This window comes from Apium graveolens, chromosome 3 (assembly GCF_009905375.1).
Source record: "Apium graveolens cultivar Ventura chromosome 3, ASM990537v1, whole genome shotgun sequence".
NCBI lineage: Eukaryota > Viridiplantae > Streptophyta > Magnoliopsida > Apiales > Apiaceae > Apium > Apium graveolens.
The window spans coordinates 3,574,482-3,598,226 of NC_133649.1; the positions used below are offsets into that span (position 1 = coordinate 3,574,482).

Genomic DNA, 23,745 nt, shown 5'->3' on the forward strand with positions numbered 1-23,745 from the left:
CTTTTAACACAAATGTAAAAGTATATGTTCTAAAAAATATATAATAATATGTATAATATATATTGTGACGCCTTCCAAACCCGGGGTCTAGATTTGGGGGTCACTTGCCACTAAACTAGGCCTGTCAATGGAGCGAAAATCCGACCCGACCCGATCCGATCCGAGGCCATTTTAGCAGATATGGATCGACCTATTAAAAATCCGATCTGGGATCCGATCCGATAAGAAATATCCGATTATATATGGAGCGGATATGGATTTAGGCCGATCCGATCCGTTAATAACCCGATCCGGTTATACATATATATATATATATAATATTTTTTAATAATTCTAATTTTAAACGTATTATCCTCGAATCAAGTTCCATTATCTATATTTCGTTTGGTTCGGTCTCAAGCGTACAGTCCATTTTTATAACCTCATTTCTATAACCCTAGTTCTTTTATCTTTTAGAGCCGCATAACCCAAAGTCTCAATTCATATAACACTTCCATCTCGCAACATCAATTTTTTCATACTTAGCATTAAAATATTGTACAACTCGGTATGTTTTATTTCAAAAAGAGAATTTTAGTTTATAATTTATTTTTGAATTTCATTGTATTTTACGTGTATTTTAATATTTTTTGGAATTGTAAATTTTAAATAAATTTTGTAATAAGTTAAGTTAAAAAATAAATGGAGCGGATATCCGATCCGAAATCCGTGATCCGAATGGATCCGGATATGGATCGGCCTATAAAAAATCCGGAGCCGATCCGATCCGAAACCGAATCCGAAAAAATAAATGGATATGGATTTAGGCCGATCTGATCCAAACCCGATCCATTGACAGGCCTACACTAAACTATAATAAAATAATCACAGCGGAATGATATAATAAATATGACCCCTTTACCTGCACTGGATCGATCACAGGTTATATTATGAAACAGACACTAATACAAACCAAGTGTTATTACAAACCATAAGTCTAATTAGTTTTACAAATTATTCAAATTTTATTACAAACCTTTATACTATTCAAGCGTCCCAAACTATCTATCTGGAAAACACACCAAACTATTTACAAGTGCTTGACCTCTGATCAAACCTGGATCTCAAGCCTGCTCTGGCTTAGCTGAAAGATTAGATTGATAGACAAGTATGAGCGAAAGAAATGCTCAGCAAGCAGTATATAGTTTGTAAGTGAACGACAATAACAATATCTGAGTAAAATCAGAAGCTGATATAAACTTTAAAGTTTAAGCGACAGTTTAATAAAACACAATTATGCACTATGATGTTCCTGATGATCAGTCATGAAACAACACCGGTATCCCGCAGTCATACCGTAAATATAGGTATCGATATCCCGCAGCCTTACCGTACCTATTGGATATCCCTGAAGAAGGCATATATTCGCCTAGTAAGATATTACACTTTCGTATAATAACTCACGTTGGACCGGTGCCTCAGTCTCTTATGCTAACCGATAAACAATTCACAAAATAATTTTTGATTAAAGGAGTCGAATCAATGACATCCGTATCTATTCAACTCCCCATGTCACATGGTCCGGAGTTATTTTAACAACTGATGGCGAAATAACCAGAACAATTAGTTATTCGCTAATCTCAATTCAAAGTTTCACTGTATAAAGTATATCTAAATAGTATAGTTATTCACTATCTATCAAATCAAAAGATTGGTTCTAGCAGAATGATTGCTAGAATACGAGAATGTCAATAAATATAGGAGTATTGATATTCAATATGCTAACAGAGTATTTGTAAACAGTTCTTATATTTGAATAGGTAAAACAATAAACTATTCTGAATTTAGAATAGAGAAGAATACTTGCTTGGTATGCTCAATAACCTCTTACTATAACTCTGTTTATAGCTGCTGGCTACTATCTCCGTCTAACACTTGACTGCACTCCTTGTTACTTGATTCTATAAACAAAAGGATTATCTTAATTGACAAAACCAAACTCAATCGACGTAACTATACGTCTTGACATCTACCCGATCGTTTATAACTAAGCATGGCATTTTAAACTGTCGCAGATAGCATGCATATCATGTAACACATAATCATGATATTCGTATAACACGTAATCACATATTTCATGTAATACATAAGTCAGATCATTAAAAGATACGTCTCAGTGCGTTCAGAATGAAAATCAGGTCAATATTAGCATTTACCGATCAAATACCGACTCAAACTGATACACAAATCAAATTACATTGCAATACAAAAGAAATTAGGACTCAAAAGTATTTTTAGTGGAAGCGCAATATTTTTCTGAGTCTGTACGCGTTCGTTTCGTATTAAACGGACGAACAGTTTAATTATTATGAATAAAATAAGAAATAAATGGAATTAAATCAATTAATAATAATATTAATTGATTTTTAAATATCAAAATATAATTTTAAAATCTTAAAATTAATTTTTAGAAATAGTTTGACTTAATTATAAATAATTTACATTTATTTAACTATTTATAAATAAAATTAATTGATTAATTGATTTTTAATCAATTAATTAAATTCATAAATAATTAACTAAAATAAACTATAAATAATTAAATTAAATTGTATTTTTGAAAATAATTAAAGGAAATAATTTTAGAAATTTAAAATAATTCAGAAAATAATTTTTGGTATTTAAAATAATTATTAAATGATTTTTAGGATCAAATTAAATGATTTTTGAAATAAAGTAAAAAAAAAATTAAACCAGAAACAAGTTTTCAGTCTGGGTTTCTGAAAAGAACAGATCAAAAGCGGGTCGTAATTACATCTAACGGGTCGGGTCAGGCTTCAACCGGGTTGCCAAGAACTCCGGTTGAAGGTCGACCGGAATCTGGGTTTTCCCCAGAAACCGGCGACTTCGCCGGAGTCCGGCGAATTCCCGGCGTCCCTATAACCCCCCAATCAATCCCGTTTCATCTAGTTTTTATACGGAATCAATTCTACATCGTTCCCTGCACAATTCATCAACCCAGAATCAACAATCACCCCCCAGATCATCTTCCCCGGCCAAAATCCAAGCCTATTCCGGCGAACTAACCGGAAAATCCCAAATTCACACCCTTCTTAACCAAACTCAGTGATTCCGGGCTTAAATTAAAGTTTATAGCAATTACAATCTATTTAAAGTTTCAATATCGATCAACAATCTCCTAATATCCCAAGAACTCGAAATCAAAAACGAGAAAAACAAGAACTTCGACCTTAGGCAAAACAGAACCAAAATTTACGTTTTAATATACTAAATCAATCACTGAAATCTCAGGAACATGAATTAGCCATCAAAAGCATCAAACAACTCCTTAATCTTTAAAACCGAATTCAACTAACAAAAAAATGAAAAAAAATGAAATACAGGATAATTAACCTTTGTTGTTGATGTTTGTACCAAAAGATATAGCTTCAAAAGGGCTTTAATTCGGATATTCGAGCTTCAAGAACGGACTACAGAATCATAGGAAACCAGTGGATTGATCTTTAAAGATTCAAGAACACCCCCACACCCCCTTTTCTATTTTCTGAATTTCGTTTTATTTTTTTCTGTAATTTTTGAAATAAAATAAAATAAAATAAAACAAATCTGCTATTTATATATATACAGGAATTTAATACCCCAAAATCAAATAAGGGTGTTTTTATCCCTAAATTATAATGATTAAGCCCCAAAATAATAATTACGGGGAATAATTTTAAAAATGATAAAATACAAAATTAATTTTAAAATTCCCCGAAAATTGCGAATAACTCAAAAATACAAAGATACGGGGTATTTGAAATACGAATAATTTTATAAAAATAAAAAAACGGATTTTGTAGGGTTTGTCGTCCCGGTAGGCTCCCGGTTCGTTGATTTTTGAAAAACGAAAACGATCCCTAAATTACCAGAAAATCCTGAAAACACGTAAAATACATTCAAACGCGCATAAAATCAAATAAAACAGATATCTTAATAAAGACGCTGACAAATACGCGTCCCGATTGCAGATAAGTTCATATAATTGCAATTTAAACATATTTTAATCAATCGAAAATTTTTTTGCCAGCACAAAAACACACATAACAGTTATAACATCTCATATCATGGCATTAATCACTTTAAATTTATAAAACACTTAATATTTATTTATTTAACATATAATATTCACATAATTTTCCTGGTTATTACATATATTATAATATATATATATAATTCTAATGTGTAATATATAAAATTCTAATATTACATATATATTTAATATATAATAATAATAATAATAATAATAATAATTCGGGTTTTCTCGGATTTCGGGTTCAGATCGGGTTCGGGTAGAGTTTCGGATTTCAGATCGGGTTTCGGATCGGTATACCTAATATCCAAATCCAAAATTTTCGGGTTTAAAAATTAAATCCATATCCAAATCCAAAAAATCGGGTTCGCTAAATCCAAAATTTCGATTTCAGATCGGTATCTGTCGGATCAGATTATTTTGTCATCCCTGAAAATGATCCATGTAGAATCAAACACCCATTGCTAAAGTATCTTACTCTTTCATCCCCATTTTACATGTCCCTTTGAAAAAATTACACATATTAAGGAAAATGTTAGTTGAATAAGGTTTTCCATGAAATACCCTTATTTAATGCATTGAAAAATGAGAATTGAGTTAAGTTTTAAAACGTCAAATTTTGGGAACAATAAATACAGGGATAGTTTTGAAAAATTACACTTAAATTTGTATTGAAACAAGAGATGAACAAGTAATTTGGGATAATTTTTTTTTCCAAAAGGGACATCTATATGGGGACGGAGGGATTATCATTTTAGATTTAGTTTGATCAGATTTGGGTTTGAGATCATATTATCCGGATACAAATCATACGAGGATCAGATCTAAGCTGAATATGAGTCGGTACCGTATTTTCATTTTCTAACCGGATAGTTTATGATCCACCGGATATGAGTCATATATGATTCACTAACATTAAATATCATTTTTATTTAAACTATTCGGATGATTATTAGTATATAATAAATATAATACTATAAAATTATAACCATAGAAGTCATACCTTATAAGAAAATTAAAACTTATGTAAGATATTAAGAATTGTAAAATGATTATTTACTTACAAATATACTGGATTAAAAATATATTCTACGTGTGGGGTCGCATCGAATATGAGTTATGGAATAAATCAGGTATCATATTAATATAAAGGCTTAATAACCTTTTTGCCTCAAAATTTGCACCGGTGTACTCATGAAATCCTGAAATCTCCCGGGTATCTAAAATGTGTTTTTTACCCTTGGACCGGGAAAAAAACGGGTGAAAACCCGCCGGTCTAAGGGTAAAAGTTACATTTTCAGTGCCTGAGAGGCAAAAAGTTATGATGATGAATTATACGGGTTGATGGGTATATTATTGCAAAATTTGAGGTTTAAAATAATATCAAGCCTAATATAAAACTTAATAAATTTATAAAATTAGAAAATATTAAATTTAAACAAAAAGAATAAAAAAATAATATTACATTCAATTAACTATAAGAAATATAACAAATGTTATAAAATATTATAAAACTACTTAATAAATATATAATAACAATCGATCAACAAATTAACAAATATATAAAAGGTTAATATTTTATTATTAAAAAGGTTTAGACCGGTAAATAGTATCGACCTAAATTTTGATCTGCACTATTCACCGACCTAAATTTATAACGGGCAATAGGCTACTGTTGGGTAAATTTGCACCAAAATTGTTCCAAATTTAGGGTAACATACCACTCTTGGAGATGGCGTCATAGGTTCATAGCCCTATTGTTAAAAGATATCAATACTTCATAAATAATAACTTTTCTCCTAATAATATAAGACTTAACATTACATTTATATGCGCTCACGAATTAAATTGCTATTGAAATAAAAGATGCACAAGTAATTTGGAAAAAAAATCCAAAAGGGACCGAGTGAGTAAATTATAATTCAACATGAGGGTGGTAATTAAACTATCCACACAGAATAAATTGCCCACATCGCACCATACAACAAAACACGATTTTTAATTTTTGCAGTGCGATTGTAATTTAAAATTTTGCTAAATACGATACATTGCGGGTTGTAATTTGAGCTTTGATACAGTGTTACAGATTTCTGAATCAGAATTATTCGGTTGAGGTACCGATTTACAATTTATCGGGCTATTTTTAAAAAATCGGATGATTTATCGGCGATTTATTGAAAATCGGTCAAATTGGACCAATATTTTTAACCGATTTTTGAGCAATTTATCGGGAATTTTTTGAAAAATAAACCGTTATCAATTGATAGTGTAATTAAAAACGAACCGCAACGCACCATAAAATAATATGTTATATGGTTGACCGGTTGTTATAAGTTTTGTATTCTATAAACAACACGATGAAACGTCGTAGAATAATAACCGGGCAGTTAAGCTTCAGTCACGGGGCATCTGTCTGTTATAAAGTGCACATGGCACTGGGAAGACTGTTGACCATTTGTATTCACACTTGTTGAATCATCTTTTGCTGTGAATTACTACTATATGAAAATTGAAAACTATACAACTAATATAGATTGTATATATAAATGTAGAAGAATATTTGCGGCAACTGCGGCTTCCTTTGTTGCTATCATTCAATTAGATGCCCATTTTCAATCTTATAGGTATTGTGCAGCCTCATTAACTTACTTGTGCTGATTATATTTTCGTTCAAGTAATAATACCTAACTTATACTCCCTCGTCCATCATCCCACCTAATTAAGATTATACCCTCTCTATTAAAATAAAAGCAGTTTTGACACGTATAAAAAAGCTTACATATGTACTTTTTAAAAATATATAGTAATTAAAACAGAAGGGAGTAAATTAATAAATTGCGGAGAGAGAGATTATAAAGGGAAGGTTGTGACGAAAGTGCAAGCAGACGGGACTGAGGAGGGGAAGTAGTAACATTTTGATTACGACGTTACGCGGAAAGAAAACTCCAGAGAGAAAATGACGGCCCAGCCCGCTTTAATTCTGTTATTATCGAATTCAATTCAATACGTCTGAGTTTGTATGAATTTCCCTCCTCGTCTAATATGTGTTTTGAATTTTCAAAACACATGCTACATGCTCATTTACTTTATCATGATTTATTCACGGAAGGAAGTGAAAATACAAATATTATCATTTTTAATAAATTCACAATGTGTATCATCTCTTATGCGAGCTTCTAATCGAAATTCGTACTCACTTTATTTTCAAATAATTGTCGCTTGATATTTTGGTACACATGTTTAGAGATTTCAAACTTCATCAAATTAAATATGAACAAAATCTCAAAACCCGAGACGCTTAAACAACGTTTCAGGCATATCAAAATCAAATCTTTTTGATGGGACAAAATTATTTACCCGTGGAACCGTCTATCTTGAGGTATGCGAATTAGTATCAAAATATTAAAATAATAATATCTAAATAGTTGAAAGAATATAATATTAATATATAAATTTGGACCAAAATTTAAATCAAATTATTAAAATAAAAATTTGACTCTATTCAAATTTAAGTCAAGATTTAGGTCAAAAATCCAACAGCCTATTAACATCACTCTTTAAAATAATATAAATTATTCAATACACTTTATATCCACTCCTCATTCAATTTTATATTATTAAAAATAACTTGAAGTCATTAAGTACAAAATAAAGTGGAAAGAGAGAAAGTATATCTTATCAATTTACTACTTATAAAATATTAGTTAAGAGCTAGCTATAGGCTCTTAAAAATAAGGAGAGAGAAGGGGTTCTTAAGCTTTTAAAGAGTCTCAAATATTCTCTTGGAACTCAAATTTAAACACAGCTCTTTATTTTTTACTTAAGAGGTTATATGAAGAGTTTGTTGGAGATGCTCTAAACTCTCGGGCTTCCCTAAAATTTTTCTTCTAAGAGCAAGTCCAATACTAGATGTAAAATGACTATAGTCATTGTTATAATTTGGCATCAAAAAGTGTTTTTTGGTGTTATAATAGAACTTTAACTCCAATGTTAGTTGTATTTTGAAATCAAATAATTCCAAATTTAACTCATTTTTGTCTTTCCCTCCTATATTAAAGTTTATCAATATTCATGTCATTTATGTTTACGATGATGTGATATGGATGCATAAATACATCTTTGATTTTAAATTTAGAAATCAGGATGCATGTATGCATATTTACATCTAAGGATAGAACTTTTTTGAAGTTGAAATTTTTAGTATTTGATTTCAAATTATGAAAATAACACTATTTGTAGCATTACATTTTTACTTACTCTAAGATATACGGTACCAGGCACACAACTTGCACACACCATAAAATAAAATACATGTGATAACCAAGATAGACAAGTGGGCGAAAGCAGGGGGCGACATCTCCCTATATAAACTAAACCTTCCCCTTGTTGCTTAACCAGAAAAGCGATCGAGTGAGGAGAGGCACACGTACACACACACAACACACACCCTTGCACAATTTGCTCTTCTAAAAGTTGTTCTTTTCTTTTTGATATTTTGTTAGGAGTAACTGTTAGTATTTTCTTCCTCTTTCCCCTCTCTGTAACCTCCCCCGCTTCTGTGCATCCCTTTCTGTTAATCATCTGTCTTTCGTTTCATACACATGCATATATTTCTGGTTTTTATATGAGTTTGTTTTTTTTGCATGCTCAAGATTCAAGCTTAACATAAATTTAAGGGATTAGCAACAAACAAAGTCAGGTGTTTTCAGAATACAGGGTTCTCTTGTTTATATATCTATCTTTTATACAACTTTTTTCTGGGGTTGTTTGTTTGTTTTGTTTTAATTAATCTCTAGGCTTTTTGTTAATATTTGCATCATTCAACTTCAAGGGGCTTGTTTTTTATTCCCCAAAAAGTTGATTTTATAATAGCAGTTGTTATTTTGTAATTTTGTAAAGGGAAGGAACTTGGGGGTTGCTTATTTGAAACCTCTTTCTTCATCACATCCCTGTTTAGTTTAGTATCTTTCTTAGAATTTCAAGACCCGACCCGACCCGACCCTTTTATTATTTGTTAAAGGGCCATGGGAGATCCAATGGATTTTTGGGATGGCAATACTAGCAGTAATAGTAACTATAATTATAATTATAATTATAATTATGATGATAGTATTAGTAATAGTATTAGTAGGAGAAATAATTTTGAAGGTGGTGAATTAATGGAAGCACTTGAACCTTTTATCAAAAGTACTTCCCCTGTAGCTCCTCCTTCATTTTATTGTTTACCACCACCACCACCACCACCACCACCACCATCATATAATGATACATACAACCCTCAGTCTCTCTCTTTCTGTCCCAGTGCTATGTACCCATCCAGCTCCTCAAGTACCCAACAAGGGTATTTGGGTTATGAATTTGGGTCACAGGCCCACACACAGCAATCAGGAAGTTGTATTGGGCTGAACCAACTTAGCCCAATACAGATCCACCAAATCCAAGACCAAATTAATCAGCAATACCAACAGCAGCAGTTTCAGTGGCCACCTCAGCGGACACTAAATTTCAACAACCCAAAGCCCGTGAAGCCAGCGTCGGGTTCGGGTTCTCCACAAAAACCAGGAAAGCTGTACAGGGGAGTGAGACAGAGGCACTGGGGAAAATGGGTAGCTGAGATCCGATTACCCAAGAACCGGACCCGTTTGTGGCTGGGTACATTTGATACAGCTGAAGAAGCGGCGCTAGCATATGACATGGCGGCTTACAAGCTCAGAGGTGACTCGGCAAGGCTCAACTTCTCACATATGAACCGTAATTTCGGGGACTACAAGCCGCTTCATGCAACCGTGGAAGCCAAGCTGAAAGCCATTTGTCAGACTTTGGCAGAGGGAAAGAGTGTTGACGCCATTAACAACAGCAAGAAGAAGAAGAAGCCAAAGACGCATTCCGCTGTGGCGCACCTAGAAGAAGAAGAAGAAGAAGATGTTGTGAAGGTGGAGGGAAGCTCGGATACAAATGGGTCGGTTTCGGATGGATCATCGCCTGTATCGGGTCAAACATTTCCGGAAGAGGATCCGGCTTGGGAAATGGGCTCAGCCCAAAACATTGGGCTACAAAAACATCCATCTTATGAAATCGATTGGGCATCTATATAGTATAGTAGTAGTATTGCTTTCTTTTTAGTACAGCCCAACTGCAATGAACTTTTTGGCAATTGCAGACTCTCATATTAGGGAGGGCTTTTTGTTTATTATTATTATTATTTTTTTAATTTTGGTTGTTGTTCCGAATTGGTCAGCTAATTTTTTTTGCTAGACCATTGGAGGAAGGTATTAATTTAATATTATAATTATTATTGTTATCCAATGTAATTTGCAGCATTATGTTTATTCAACTTATTAGCATCGAACTTACAGTATAATATATATGCCTTGATAAATTAATGTTACAAAACAGATGTGTAAAATTTAGGAGGTACAAAGAGTTCAGAGTCAAAAAGTCAACAATGCTATTGAGCCAGTGACATCCAGAAAAAAGAATTAAATTAAATTTATTATAATTTAGTCTCGATTAATAGAAACGAGAATAAGAGTTTAGTACAGAAAATGTAGAGTATAGTATCTCAATTTTTATTCTCACTCGCAGAGTTGCTTATGGGCATTCTTGTTGACATTCCATGAGGTGATATATCATAAAACTAATGGCTAACGGAATCGATATCGATATACAATTTGAAGAACATTTTGCTTATAATTTTATTCCGTCAAAGATATTTTCTGTAGATGATAAAAAGAAGAAATCGCAAAAGAAAATCGATGTGATGTTAATTGAAAGAAAGTTGAGAAGAAAATCTAGTAAAGTGGGGGTGGGGTTACAAAAAATTGTAGTGGGAATATATATATATATATATATGAACATGGATCCTTTGGCTATGCGCATGAATAAAGAATATTGAGGGAGCCCTGGTGCACACACTTGCTATCTTATTTGCATCATTTTTATTCTTTTCTTCGCTATCTCTCCTTTTTCCTTTCTCACATTTCAAATCATCCTCGCACAATACTTACCATTACTTTCCGAGATCCGGTACGTCGGTTAAACTTTATCTAACACATTACTTCAGATACATCGAATCTATATTTTAAAAGTTCAAATTTAAGAAATTTTTTATCCTTTGACGAAAAATATTCGCGAATAGTCTTTTCTCCTTTTCGTAAAAAATATTCGAATAAAGAAGAAAAGACTATTCACGGAAGGACAAAAAAAATTCTTAAATTTAAATTTGAGCTCTTAAAATAATGATGTAAAGGTTTTGAAATAGTGTATTAAATATGATTTATATAACACTTGATTATTAGGGATTAACATCCTAATCTCCGTTAACCCTTTTTCTCTCCCTTCGGTCGTTGCCTTTACTATTTTCTAAACTTGTTAACGAGTTTTTTACATGACTCGGTTTAGTTTATGACCAGTGTCTCACATTTGTATTCAAGCCCTACTCATTTAAATGAGCCCAACACAATTCAAATTTGTTTTCAGGTCCCACTCGTTTTTATGAGCCAAACACAACTTGACTCATGCTTGGATTGTTGAAGGCCCTAAATACATACATTGCATAGAGAAATAATCAACCAAAAGTCCTATATTACACTTGTCATTTCATTCTCTATTACCAGATTTTAATCATCTCTTAGATAACACCTGAGTTCTGCAAGTAAAAACCCCATATTTGGTTAAAAATACAAAGTATATATAATGACTTTCACTGCAATTGTGAGAGAACCAACATTTATATGTTTCCAGTGCCTGAGGTTTGTTGATAAGGTTACATATTATTCCAAATAATTTTTCTTTTTTTCAACACAAGTAAACGATTTTATTTAACAATATCAATACGACCAGGTGAAGAACAAGCTGAACAGTTAGCCGCGCCTTGTTCCCAGATCGCTTTACAAATAAAATTATAACATTAGGTAATGATTGCAAAAGAGTTTTACAATCTTTAACAATAAGACCAAATGGGGAAATCAAAGAAACGGAAGTAGCAAAGCTTGTACCAGGACTAGACAATTAGTCTGATTATTGGAATCTGGGAGTGGCAGAAATGTGCAGGTTCTGCAGAATGCAACTGAATCCGACTAAGAACCTCCCTTTAAGCCAATAACTTCAGTGTTAAATATATGATCCTATTGGGGTCTTGCTCTAATATTTTACGATTTTAGATGATTTGGTTACTCAACATTCAGCAATATGGGGGGCTTCACTTTTTCCAGCCAAACAAACTGCCCTCGTGATCACGGGCTAGCCAACCGAAGCCATACCTATGTTCAGAGCAAAAACTGGAAGCATCACAATTAAACTTGATGTTACCAACTACAGGTTAGTCCAGTGCTTCACCACAACAGCCTTATCATATTTGCTCCATAAACTATGAAACCAATTCGGAGAACTTAGCCATCCATCCTGGAAGAATTAACTATCACCTGAGATAAACAATTCTTGGCAAATGAAAATTCAATCAAGCAGTAATATACAGACTCTCTGGCAATTGAACAGAAAGGACATGCATCATCTACTGCAACAAACCTTCTCTGCAGATTAGAAAGAGTTGGGGGCCAATTCAAAAGAGCCCTCCAGCTGAAATTTTTGACTTTAGGAGGAATTTTAAGTTGCCAGAACTTACACCAAATATTTGTATTATCTGAAATGTTCCACCTGCCAGTAAACTCCTGAATGAGTTTATTTGCGCTTTTGACAGAATATTAATTGTGACTTTACACACACAAAAATGGAGCTAGAATTCCTAAAAGTTGGAAACTATGGTCCTAAAATTTTGCAACTGCAAAATCTATTAATTATTCAAAAATAGCAACTAACAACCTAATCAACAGGAATTCAAAAAACTTTGAATTATATATTCTCAACAAGATGCATACCATTTGTTTCAGAATGCAGATGTTATGTTATGACACATTGGTGCTGCACTGCTCTAATCTCTCAGTAGTTCTTAGATATGCTCAAACTCCTAAGTATAAGCATAAACTCCAATTAAAACCCCACCCCGCCTATCTGCCTCCCCCACAAAGCACACTTAAAACCTTCTTCTCAACCGCACACCACACCTAAAACCTTCTTCTCAACCGCACACTTTGTTGTAAATCTCACTAACAAATATAGCAACATAGAAGCAAGTGTATAAAGAATTTAACAAGTTTAGGCCAAGACCACAGTTAACAAAACAAAACATGCTGGTAAACAAAATCAGTAACTGAAATAACGTAGAGAGAAAAAAAGATGTACCCGAAACCATAGCTTTTAACAGTGAATGAAATACAGGTTCACAGATACAAAATGCCAAAAAAAATGATCACAGCTGAGTCACCAGGCCTTGCTCGAAGTCCTGGCTGCTCTTGAAGAGAATATTGCCCTTACCTGCTGCGTTTGGGATGCGCACAATATCTCCACCAGGATAAAACAGCTCGGAGTTCATGTTAACAGCAGCAACAAAAGCTCCACTTCGACCAGCACCTCAGTCGCCGGAAAATATCAGCACTTCAGGACTTGTGGGAGAGAAATGCAGAGAGGTTGAAGAGAAGAGAAGAGAATGTAGTGTGTTCTATATTATTCATTCAGTTTAGCCTCTATTTATAAGAGAGGAAAAATGAAACTGTCCACACACTTAATGTCTGAATTAAACTGCTTCATTAATGAAAAAATCAAAACTGATCAGATTCTGAATTCATTAATGAAAAATCAAAACTGATCAGCTATTGAATTTAAATTATTTGTAACAGCTTTTCACATTAACACCCACATTATTATCAGAACTTAAGTTAAGTTCTGATTTGATTCATCAGTTCTTCAGTTCTGATTCTGATATCAGAACTTGTTACAGATCAGATTATTTGCAGGTTCAATATACTTAGACTAAGCCCACTAACAAAGTGACTTAGCCTATTTCAGTACCCAGCCCAATAATCCAGTTACCGATAAATAAATTCGAATTAAAATAATTCTCAAATAAATAAAATCCTCGCCCAGGTCGCCTCGCGTACGCGAGACGCCGAGACATTCACCCAAATCGCCCTTCGACCCGACCCGGTCCGGGGCGGGGCGTGTGTGTGCGCGCGCGTGAAGCACATAACAACACAATGGACCATCACACACCTTAGTAGTTGTATACTACTTATGTGGGTAATACCATATAAAGCACACACCCTCCTTTATTTATTTCAATGTGGGACAAACATTCTCAAATTTTTTCAAGCTTTTCCAAGCTACTTTCAAATCTCATTTCATATGGATTTCATTAAGAAATTTTTAAAACCATACATGAAAATTTAAGTTCAAATATCATTGAACAATTTCCAATCATTAGATTTTAGGATTAACACCAAGAACATAATTAAATTAAGCTCTAAAATCCTAATTTTCTAACACACTTAACGCTTGCTATATAATCTAATTGAATGGTTGGTCAGTACTATACATCTAGAATAGTGTACACAACATTGACAGTTACCAGTTTTGTCGAAGAATTCAAAACTAAAATGGGATGATAAGAATAATAATGGGCATGGATAATGAAAAAGACTTGTTTGTTCTAGATCTAAATCAGTAACGCAAGGTACTTGATAATCTACATAATATCCTGGAAACAGTTGAATAAGTAACCAACACTCTTAAGTTTCAACATACTTATTCTTAAAAGTTGACATAAACATAAATACAATAACATATATGTGGCAGATGGCAATTAATTTAAAGTCATTTTCAACTTCACAGTGCTTGCCAGAGTAGCAGAATCTAATCTTCCGAATCCTGGTATTGCTGGAGGATCATGCTGCAACTGGACATGGGCTTCATCTTTCATGAAACCCAATGCATTTGCAAAACGAGTATCTTCAGTTATCCCATTGTAGAGGGTGAGTATCACGATCACGCCCTAGATCTGCAGTTGCACAGCCATCCAGTGGGCTGCCAACAAGCACCACATCACCGAGCTGGTCCAAGTGGTCTTCTTTTACGCTCAACCTGTATGTTCCAGTTGAGTCATAATCTTTATTGGTTTGTGAAAATCTAAAAATTTCCAATTTGAACAAGCCACAACCGTAAGCCATAATCTGAACTATGATATTGATGCTTAATCATGCAACGACCCCTGCATATTGCAAAATGGCTATAGCAATTGCTATAATATGAATTTATCCTTTCAAGAAAAAAATGTACAGAGGTTTATAGTGGTTAATATAAAAAATAAAGTTGTGTGCGAACTGAAGTACCTTTTTCGTCGAGCAGTGTATTATACTACCCTGCAATATTAGTGAAATAGGTTTACAGCGGTTAATAAGATGAGTAATATACTATGATATGAGGGCAGAGATGCACAAAAGGCCACATGGCCGAACTTTGACCGGACCTTAAAAAACTCGGACTTTGACTGGGCCAGGTTTTTCGGGTCTTGACTTTCACCGGGCCGGGCCGGGCTTTCCGAAAATATCAGAGCCTGTTTGGGCCCTCGAGGCGGGCCTAACCGGACTTTTTTTCGGGCCGGATCGAATCGGGCCGGGTTTTTTCTAATTTAAATCGGATCGAGTATTATTAGAGATTCCGAATAATACATATGTTAGCAACTAGATCATCGTAAAAATATATTAATTTACATGGAATATTCTATGAAAACATTTAAGTTCTACAAAAAATAAACATGTTTATAGAATAATATATTTTATCATTGTTATTATAACAATGATATCCAAATATATATAGTGTACTTATTATATCTTCCTTTATTATTTATGCAACGAAGTATATAAGTAATATTATTAATCACAAATATGTAAATATATATGTGTTTAAAGTATTATTTATATTTATAGTAAATGTGAATTTATAAATATATATGAAAATATATTAGAATAATCAAATTATAACCGGGCTTTTTCGGGTTTTTAATCGGGCCGGGCCGGGCCGAAGCCCAGACTTTTAACCGGGCCGAGTCGGGCCGGGTTTTGCCTAAAAATATAGGGTCCGTCGAAGCCCGAAGCCCGGGCCGGGACCGGGCTGGGCTTTGACCGGGCCGGGCTTGACCGGGTTTGATAATTTATTAATTTATCGATATTTTAATAATTTATTAATTTATCGATATATTAATAATTTATTAATTTATCGAGATATATTATTTGAAATTTTATAACATATACAAATCTCAAAATAATAATTTATTTTCATATATTGAATACTTAAAATAATATTAAAATATATATATGAATTTAAGTAAATTGAAAGGATTCACTCATTTAATTAGATTACGTAATGTCTTGAAGTTAGAGGGCCCTATCTTTTCTAGACCAGCCTCGGTCCTATATACCACGACATAAAATGAACCTTATTTAACTAAGTATATAGTTGGAACTAGGGCTGAGCATAAATTAGCCAAATCGACCGAAACCGCTCAATCCAAACCGACCAAACCGAATTTTACGGTTTACTAACGGTTTGGTTCGGTTTCGGATTGACATTTTAAAAACCGATTTTTTTCAGTTTGGTTTCGGTTCTTACCTCCAAACCGACCGAAATAACCGAACCAAACCGCATATTTAGAATGAAATATTAATATACATATATTAGTAATGTGCAATTAATAATAAATTTATAATTTATAATATATGTGTAAACTAAAACATATAAAAGAACTAATCTTAATATTTTATTCTAAGATATTAATATCTATGTATGTGTTATGTTTTCATTATTTTTATTTTTATTCAATAATACTATGAGAGTTGGTCGCATATTTCTCGTCTTCTTACCTTAATTAAATTTGTCAAAGTCATAATTTTTCTATATATTCTTTTTGAATATGATTATAATAAAAAATATAATTCTATAATATGATACAAACTTTCGATTCTTATTTAAAAGTTCAAGTTTAAATTAATTTTAACTTTATTTTATAGAAAAAATGGTTAAAACCGAAATCAAACCCAACCAAACCGTTTTAAACGGATTGGTTTGGTTTGATTTTTTCACATAACGGTTTGGTTTCGGATTGGACTTTAGGGAAACCGTTAACTTCGGTTTGGTTCGGGTTAGACCCTCTCCAAACTGACCGATACTCACCCCTAGTTGGAGTCAGTTTCACGAAAAGATATCCTTAAAGCAACAATTATATTACGTAATTTCCTCTTGTAATATGAATATAGTACGCCAAAACTTCATAATGCATTAAGAAAGATTCAAGAGGGAGTAAAAGGCGACATCAATTTTAAAAAGAAGCAGTTACAATTGAGGCTTACTATAAAAGTGCATTCTATAAATCTATAATTTTGATGTAACATGTAATTATTAATTTATATATTATATGTGACTTATATGGATTAATAAAAAATATTATCTTATAAATTTAGCGAATTATTAATTTAGCATAAATGGTCCGGCTCGGGATTACAAAAATTTATTAATTTAACGAGATTATTAATTTATCGAATATTAATTTATCAAGATTTAATTGTACACGAAAAAGTTAGAAATGCCCACAATTGAAGATGCTAAGAGATAAATCAAAAGTTGGAACACGTCTTTCTTGAATCAAAGTAGTTATCCATCGAATGAATTGGAACTAAGTGTTTCTTGAATCAAACTCTTTCATAATAAAATAAACACACATGCATTATCTAATCACCCTGCACCTGCAGAATACTGATATTTATGTATACTACACCATTATCATTTATCATGCTAGGGACAAGACAACCAACAACTATGCAATCCGATTCCTAGTAAAATAATACAAGATTACTCTGCAACTAGATTTGTTTCGCCAAGTTGAATAATCTTTGCCTAACTAAATTTTAAGTGGTCAAAGTCAAATATGAGACATCCACTATATATATGTACATGATCAAATACATCACTTTCACAAAAATTCAACTCTTTGCTGTTTCTTAAGAACATGCTTCCAGAGGTTGATGCTGTAGCGTTCCCACTGCCCACTATACATATTTTAAGAATGTAGGTGGGCTCCATTAGGTTCGTGTTCTTCAGTTCTTGTATTTATAGTCCCTCTCGGCTGCTGGCATATGAAAATAGAGTTGTAATTACAAATGGCATTTATAATGTCAACAAGAAAAGTAGTTTGCATCCTTATCATTTGTTGCAGTTTGATTTATAATACGTACGGTAGGACTGATCCTAGTTTCCTGGTTAAAGCCGTAAATCTTGGTGGCTGGCTCGTTACAGAAAGCTGGATTAAGCCTTCTTTGTTTGATGGTATTGTCAACAGAGATTTCTTGGTTAGTACTGTCCGTCATTACTAAATACTCAGTAATCGATTTTATAACGAGTTTGTAAATGGAACCCCTTTGTTGTTGATGTATACTGTATAGGATGGAGCTGGTCTTCAATTTAAATCCGTGACAGTTGGGAAATATTTATGTGCTGAACTTGGTGGAGGAAATATTATTGTAGCTAACAGATCAGATGCTTCTGGCTGGGAAACTTTTACCGTAAGTAACTTAACTATTCTACCATTCTTGTTTTTGTTAAGTAACCAATCGCTCTAAAACCTTAAGGTGGTAAAGGAAAGCTCCAACAGGATCTTATACTCTTCAACAGTTTTAACATTGGAGGATTAATTGCGTGTCTGGAGATTATGTAGGATTAATTGCGTGTCTGGAGATTATGTAATAGTGTGTTACTTGTCTATTTCCCCTCCTGCTTCTATTGATTTTAATGTCATTTTACACACAATTTGGTTGTTAAATTCCAGTTCAACGTACTTATTCAAATATATTGCTTTTACCAACAGGCATGGAGGGTAACTGAGACTACTTATCAGCTGAGGGTGTTCAACAAGCAATTCATTGACGTAGACAAGGATGCAAACAATGTGGTATTGGCTACTACAACTGTACCTGGTGAATCCCAGACTTTCCAGATTGTCAGAAATTCTGATAATGCCAATCGTGTTAAGATCAAGGCTTCAAATGGTTTCTTTCTGCAGGTGAATCACTAATTATTACTAGTTTTCTAATTCTACCTACGATTTCAATTTGCCTGTCTTTATTTATTTTTCATTTCTGCAACTAGTGTTTCAAAATCGCGGTAAGTCTCTTATGTATTGACTACTGCTAGACAGTATGGCAACAACATAGAATGGGTAAAAACAAAATAATAATTTTACTTTTAGTTTTGTTTTGACTGTTTAAACGTAGTCAGTATGCATGTATCATAATGCATAAATAATTACTGAGATTGACTTGCAGGTTGTCACTAATTGTTATTAATCAACTTACAAGAAGTTTTGATATAGCTAGCTAGATAGTTATGTGAATCAAATTGAGTATTATGCAATTCTTTGGGACGCTTATAGGTACGAACAGAGGAGTTTGTGACAGCAGATCACGATGGAGAGAGCGGATGGGGAGATAACAATCCTTCCGTTTTTGTGCTCAACTCTATAAGAGGCCCTGAAGGTGAATTTCAAGTCACTAATGGTTATGGTCCTAAAGCAGCTCAAGTCATGAAAGTAAGCTATACTAACTAGTATCAAATCCTGTCGTATAAATTACCCTGCTCTATCTTGACGTTCATTCGCACCCCTTTTATCCTACTCTTCTACCCTAATCATATTAACATGATTCATAATGTTCCCAATACATTCCACTCAATTGTATGGTGCATAGCTTAAGACTTTATTTCTCTTAGTGATCATGTTGCTTGTAATCCTCAGGAACACTGGGATACGTTCATAACAGAAGAAGACTTCAAGTTCATATCAGAAAACGGATTGAATGCCGTAAGAATTCCTGTAGGGTGGTGGATTGCCAGTGATCCAACACCACCGAAGCCATACGTTGGCGGATCCTTAGCAGCATTAGACAATGCTTTCACGTGGGCAAAGTACGTTAGTTTCTTGTTCACCCACAACTTTATCTAATTAGCCCTATTGTTTGTTCAATCAGCATAGCCGGTCAAGCTAGACGTTCAACTGATATGGTTACTCCTTTTCTTTCTGCCACAGAAAATATAGCTTGCAGGTTATTGTTGATCTACATGCTGCACCAGGATCCCAAAATGGCAACGAACACAGCGCCTCACGCGATGGTTCCCTGGAATGGGGAAAAACCGAGTCCAGTATTCAACAGACTCTAGATGTTATTGATTTCTTATCCGCTAGGTACAGTGAAGGGCCCTTTCTATATATGCTTATCAATAATCGAAATGTTGTTTCATATTTTTTCTAAGCAGTTAAGCACAGACAAGTGAATGCTTAGTTTTATAAAAAACTAAGATGTAAAATTTTTTACTTGAGAATTTAGTAATCTACATTTATGCACATAAATAGGTATGCAAAAGATTCAAGCTTTTATGCAATTGAGCTGCTGAACGAGCCTACAGCACCAGGGGTGTCCCTGGATACTGTGACCAAGTATTACCGTGATGGTTATGATGTGGTTCGCAAGCACTCGTCCAGCGCTTACGTGATAATGTGCAACAGATTGTCAGCGGATAACACTGAGCTCCTGTCTTTAGGCAGCGGCCTAGACAGAGTGGTCATTGATGTGCATTACTACAACCTATTCGCTGATTTTTTTGATAGAATGACAGTGCAGCAACATATCGATTATGTTAACAACAACAGATCAGCAGAATTGAGCATGGTCAATACATCAAATGGACCTCTTATTTTAGTTGGTAAGTGGTGTCACCATGAACAAGTATGAAATGGTATGAATGTATGTATCCTGTGTGGTTAAACATTTGCAATTGCTCAGCAAGCACTTGTGTTGTTTTTGTTATAAACAGGGGAATGGGTGGCTGAATGGGGAATTACGGCAACAAAAGAGGACTACCAAAGATTTGGCAATGCACAGCTAGCTTTATACGGGCGTGCAACATTTGGGTGGGCTTACTGGACTCTCAAAAACGTGAATCAACACTGGAGTTTGGAGTGGATGATCAAGAATGGTTATATCAATATCGAAAACACCGGAGTTACAAAATTGGAATCGTCAACTGTATTCACATGAATTACATCAATTAAAACATCTTACCTCATTAGCCACGTTATACTACTGATTGATTACTGCAGCAAGTGTATTTCACAGAATTAGTAATATCTTTCTTGAATAAATTCTCGGACCTGCGTTTTTTTTGTATTGTTTTTAAAAAATTAAATAAATATCAGAAATTAGAATTGGAAAAAATATTTCCATAAAAAGAAAGAAGAAATGCAGTCCAAATGTACTGTGAAACAGTATACATAAGTTTTTTTTTTTTTGACAAATATGACTTGTAGACTTATAAACTTATAAACGAGAACTATCCATGCGTGCTCCGTATACATAAATTGAGCAGACAGGAGCCTTACAGCCTGCAAAATCAAGCTGAGGGGTACGATGTTGTCGGCGACATTCCCACAAACACAAATACTGTCGTCTCTCCTCCACTTTACTAACAATAATCAACAACAACAACAACAACATCTTCTTCCCAAACAAACCACTAAATATAAAACTAATGTCCGCTCCTCAAAACGTAAATGCCATTCATTTACCCATGATGTTTCTGCTTACATGGACCCCACCTTTGTTGCTTCTCAACTTGAGTCGTGTTCTACTCTTAAACATGTTGAAATTCTTCACTCCATCATTACTAGGTCCTCTACTACTTCTACTTTCTTGTTTAATAATTTGATTTCTGCTTATATTAGATTTGGGGAGCTGATCATTGCTCGCAACCTGTTTGATAGTATGTCTAAACCAAATATTGTTTCTTGGACCGCTCTTCTTAATGCCTACATTACTTTTGGCTTGGATTATCAAGCTTTTAGCTTCTTAGAATCTCTTTTTAATTCTGGGATTCTCCCTAACGCTAAAACTTATGTTTGTATTCTTAATTTGTCTACCCGTAGATTAGATTTTCAGCTTGGCAAACAAATTCAAGCTTGTATTGTTAAACACTCTTGTAGTAACTTGATTGTAGATACTGCTGTTGTGTATTTTTATGCACAATGCGGTGATTTGGGAGATACATTTCGTGCGTTTCTATGGATGAAACACAGGGATGTAGTCAGCTGGACGACACTCATCTCTGCTTGCTCACGGCGACAGTTGGGCGACCAGGCTATTACCTTGTTTTTGCAGATGTTAAACCAGGGATTTACTCCTAACGAGTTTACAATGTGTAGTGTTCTCAAGGCTTGTGGGGATGAGCAGGCTTTGGGATTTGGAAGACAGCTGCATGGGGCTGTTGTAAAATATATATGTAAAAATGATGTTTTTATTGAAACTTCACTGGTTGATATGTATGCCAAATGTGGGGAAATCACATATTCTAGGACAGTTTTCAATGGCATGACAAAGAGGAATACGGTTAGTTGGACCTCCATGATAGCGGGCTATGCTCGAAATGGGCTTGGGGAAGAGGCTCTTCATCTCTTTCGGGTGATGAGAAGGCGAAAAATATCTGCTAACAAGCTGACCATGGTCAGTGTTCTAAAAGCATGCGGTCTTGTTAGGGATTTACTTGCCGGAAAGGAAATGCATGCACAAATAATAAAGAATTGTATTCACGGCAACGTCTACTTGGGGAGCACTCTTGTCTGGCTATACTGTAAATGTGGAGAGTACACCACTGCATATAATGTACTCGAAGGCTTGCTTCTTAAAGATGTTGTTTCCTGGACTGCAATGATATCTGGATGCGCTCGACTAGGCCATGAGCATGAGGCCCTTGGGTTTTTGAAAGAAATGTTAGGTGAAGGTGTGGAGCCAAATTCTTTTACCTATTCGTCAGCTTTGAAAGCATGTGCAAAACTGAAAAACGTCTGGCAAGGAAGATTGATTCACTCTTCAGTTAACAAGACACCTGCTTTATCTGATGTTTTCGTGGGAAGCTCTTTGATTAGTATGTATGCAAAATGCGGATGCGTTTCAGAAGCAACCCAAATTTTTGACAGCATGCCAGAAAGGAATTTGATTTCTTGGAAAGCTATGATTCTGTGTTATGCAAAGAATGGGTTCTGTGGAGAAGCTTTGAAGTTCATGCACAGAATGCAAGCAGAGGGTATAGAGGTGGACGATTATGTACTTTCAACAGTTCTTACTACATGCGGAGATTTTGGTTGGAGTAAGGAGCCTTCTTTAGAACATTGTTTGCATTTGCATGTGAATTAACTTTTGAACAATGCAAAACTCTGTTTCTAATACGGTTAATATATAGAAAATGGTCATAGAAACTACTCAATACTAATGTTAGAATCGTGAACTTTGCCCATTTATCATTAGCCTACACTGTTGTTTTAATATTTTTATCTTAGATAGTATAGATATTATAGAAGTAGGAGAAAATACATAATTATATAAACCTGTCATAATCCAAATCCAAGTAATTATATTTAATTTATTTTCAATTTTCTTTTAGTTTTCCGTTAAGGAGGTTGACGTTGCCAGACATAGCCTAGCCATCAAGCTATCAGAATGCCCTTTCATCATCTTTTCCATGCCTTTTAAATTATTTAACGAAATAAGCTTTTAAATTATTTAACGAAATAAAACATGTCATCTAATTAGTGGTTTAATAGATGTCAAAAGTTTCACCATGACTTGCTTGATATATTGGAGTATACTGAGTGATCTATATAATAATTACCCTCTCTTAAACCGTTGCTCAAAAACTAAAATATACCTTTTCATTACTTATGTTTAAGGAGACACTAATCATTCCTT

At 34.0% G+C, this 23,745-nt stretch overlaps 3 protein-coding genes and 1 long non-coding RNA gene across 4 annotated transcripts; 3 read left to right on the top strand and 1 right to left on the bottom strand.

The window, feature by feature from the left end:
* The first annotated feature begins 8,405 nt into the window (after positions 1–8,405).
* LOC141711488 (ethylene-responsive transcription factor RAP2-4-like) lies at positions 8,406–10,373 on the top strand. The gene has a single exon (XM_074513949.1). It carries the CDS (start codon positions 9,097–9,099, stop codon positions 10,165–10,167), a length of 1,071 nt encoding a protein of 356 aa, XP_074370050.1. The 5' UTR covers positions 8,406–9,096; the 3' UTR covers positions 10,168–10,373.
* A 1,434-nt stretch (positions 10,374–11,807) lies between these two features.
* LOC141710534 (uncharacterized) lies at positions 11,808–13,160 on the bottom strand. The gene is made up of 3 exons (XR_012570955.1): positions 12,949–13,160; positions 12,599–12,727; positions 11,808–12,495 (listed from the first exon to the last, which is right to left on the bottom strand). It is a non-coding gene; the product is annotated as an uncharacterized LOC141710534 (long non-coding RNA).
* A 4,807-nt stretch (positions 13,161–17,967) lies between these two features.
* LOC141711489 (putative glucan 1,3-beta-glucosidase A) lies at positions 17,968–21,149 on the top strand. Its single transcript, XM_074513950.1, has 8 exons — positions 17,968–18,306; positions 18,400–18,519; positions 18,822–19,016; positions 19,386–19,541; positions 19,746–19,915; positions 20,037–20,192; positions 20,361–20,710; positions 20,822–21,149. The coding sequence occupies exons 1-8, from the start codon at positions 18,118–18,120 to the stop codon at positions 21,043–21,045; spliced, it is 1,560 nt and encodes a 519-aa protein (XP_074370051.1). The 5' UTR covers positions 17,968–18,117; the 3' UTR covers positions 21,046–21,149.
* A 184-nt stretch (positions 21,150–21,333) lies between these two features.
* On the top strand, positions 21,334–23,378 carry LOC141711490 (pentatricopeptide repeat-containing protein At4g18520, chloroplastic-like). The gene has a single exon (XM_074513951.1). It carries the CDS (start codon positions 21,415–21,417, stop codon positions 23,191–23,193), a length of 1,779 nt encoding a protein of 592 aa, XP_074370052.1. The 5' UTR covers positions 21,334–21,414; the 3' UTR covers positions 23,194–23,378.
* Positions 23,379–23,745: the final 367 nt, after the last annotated feature.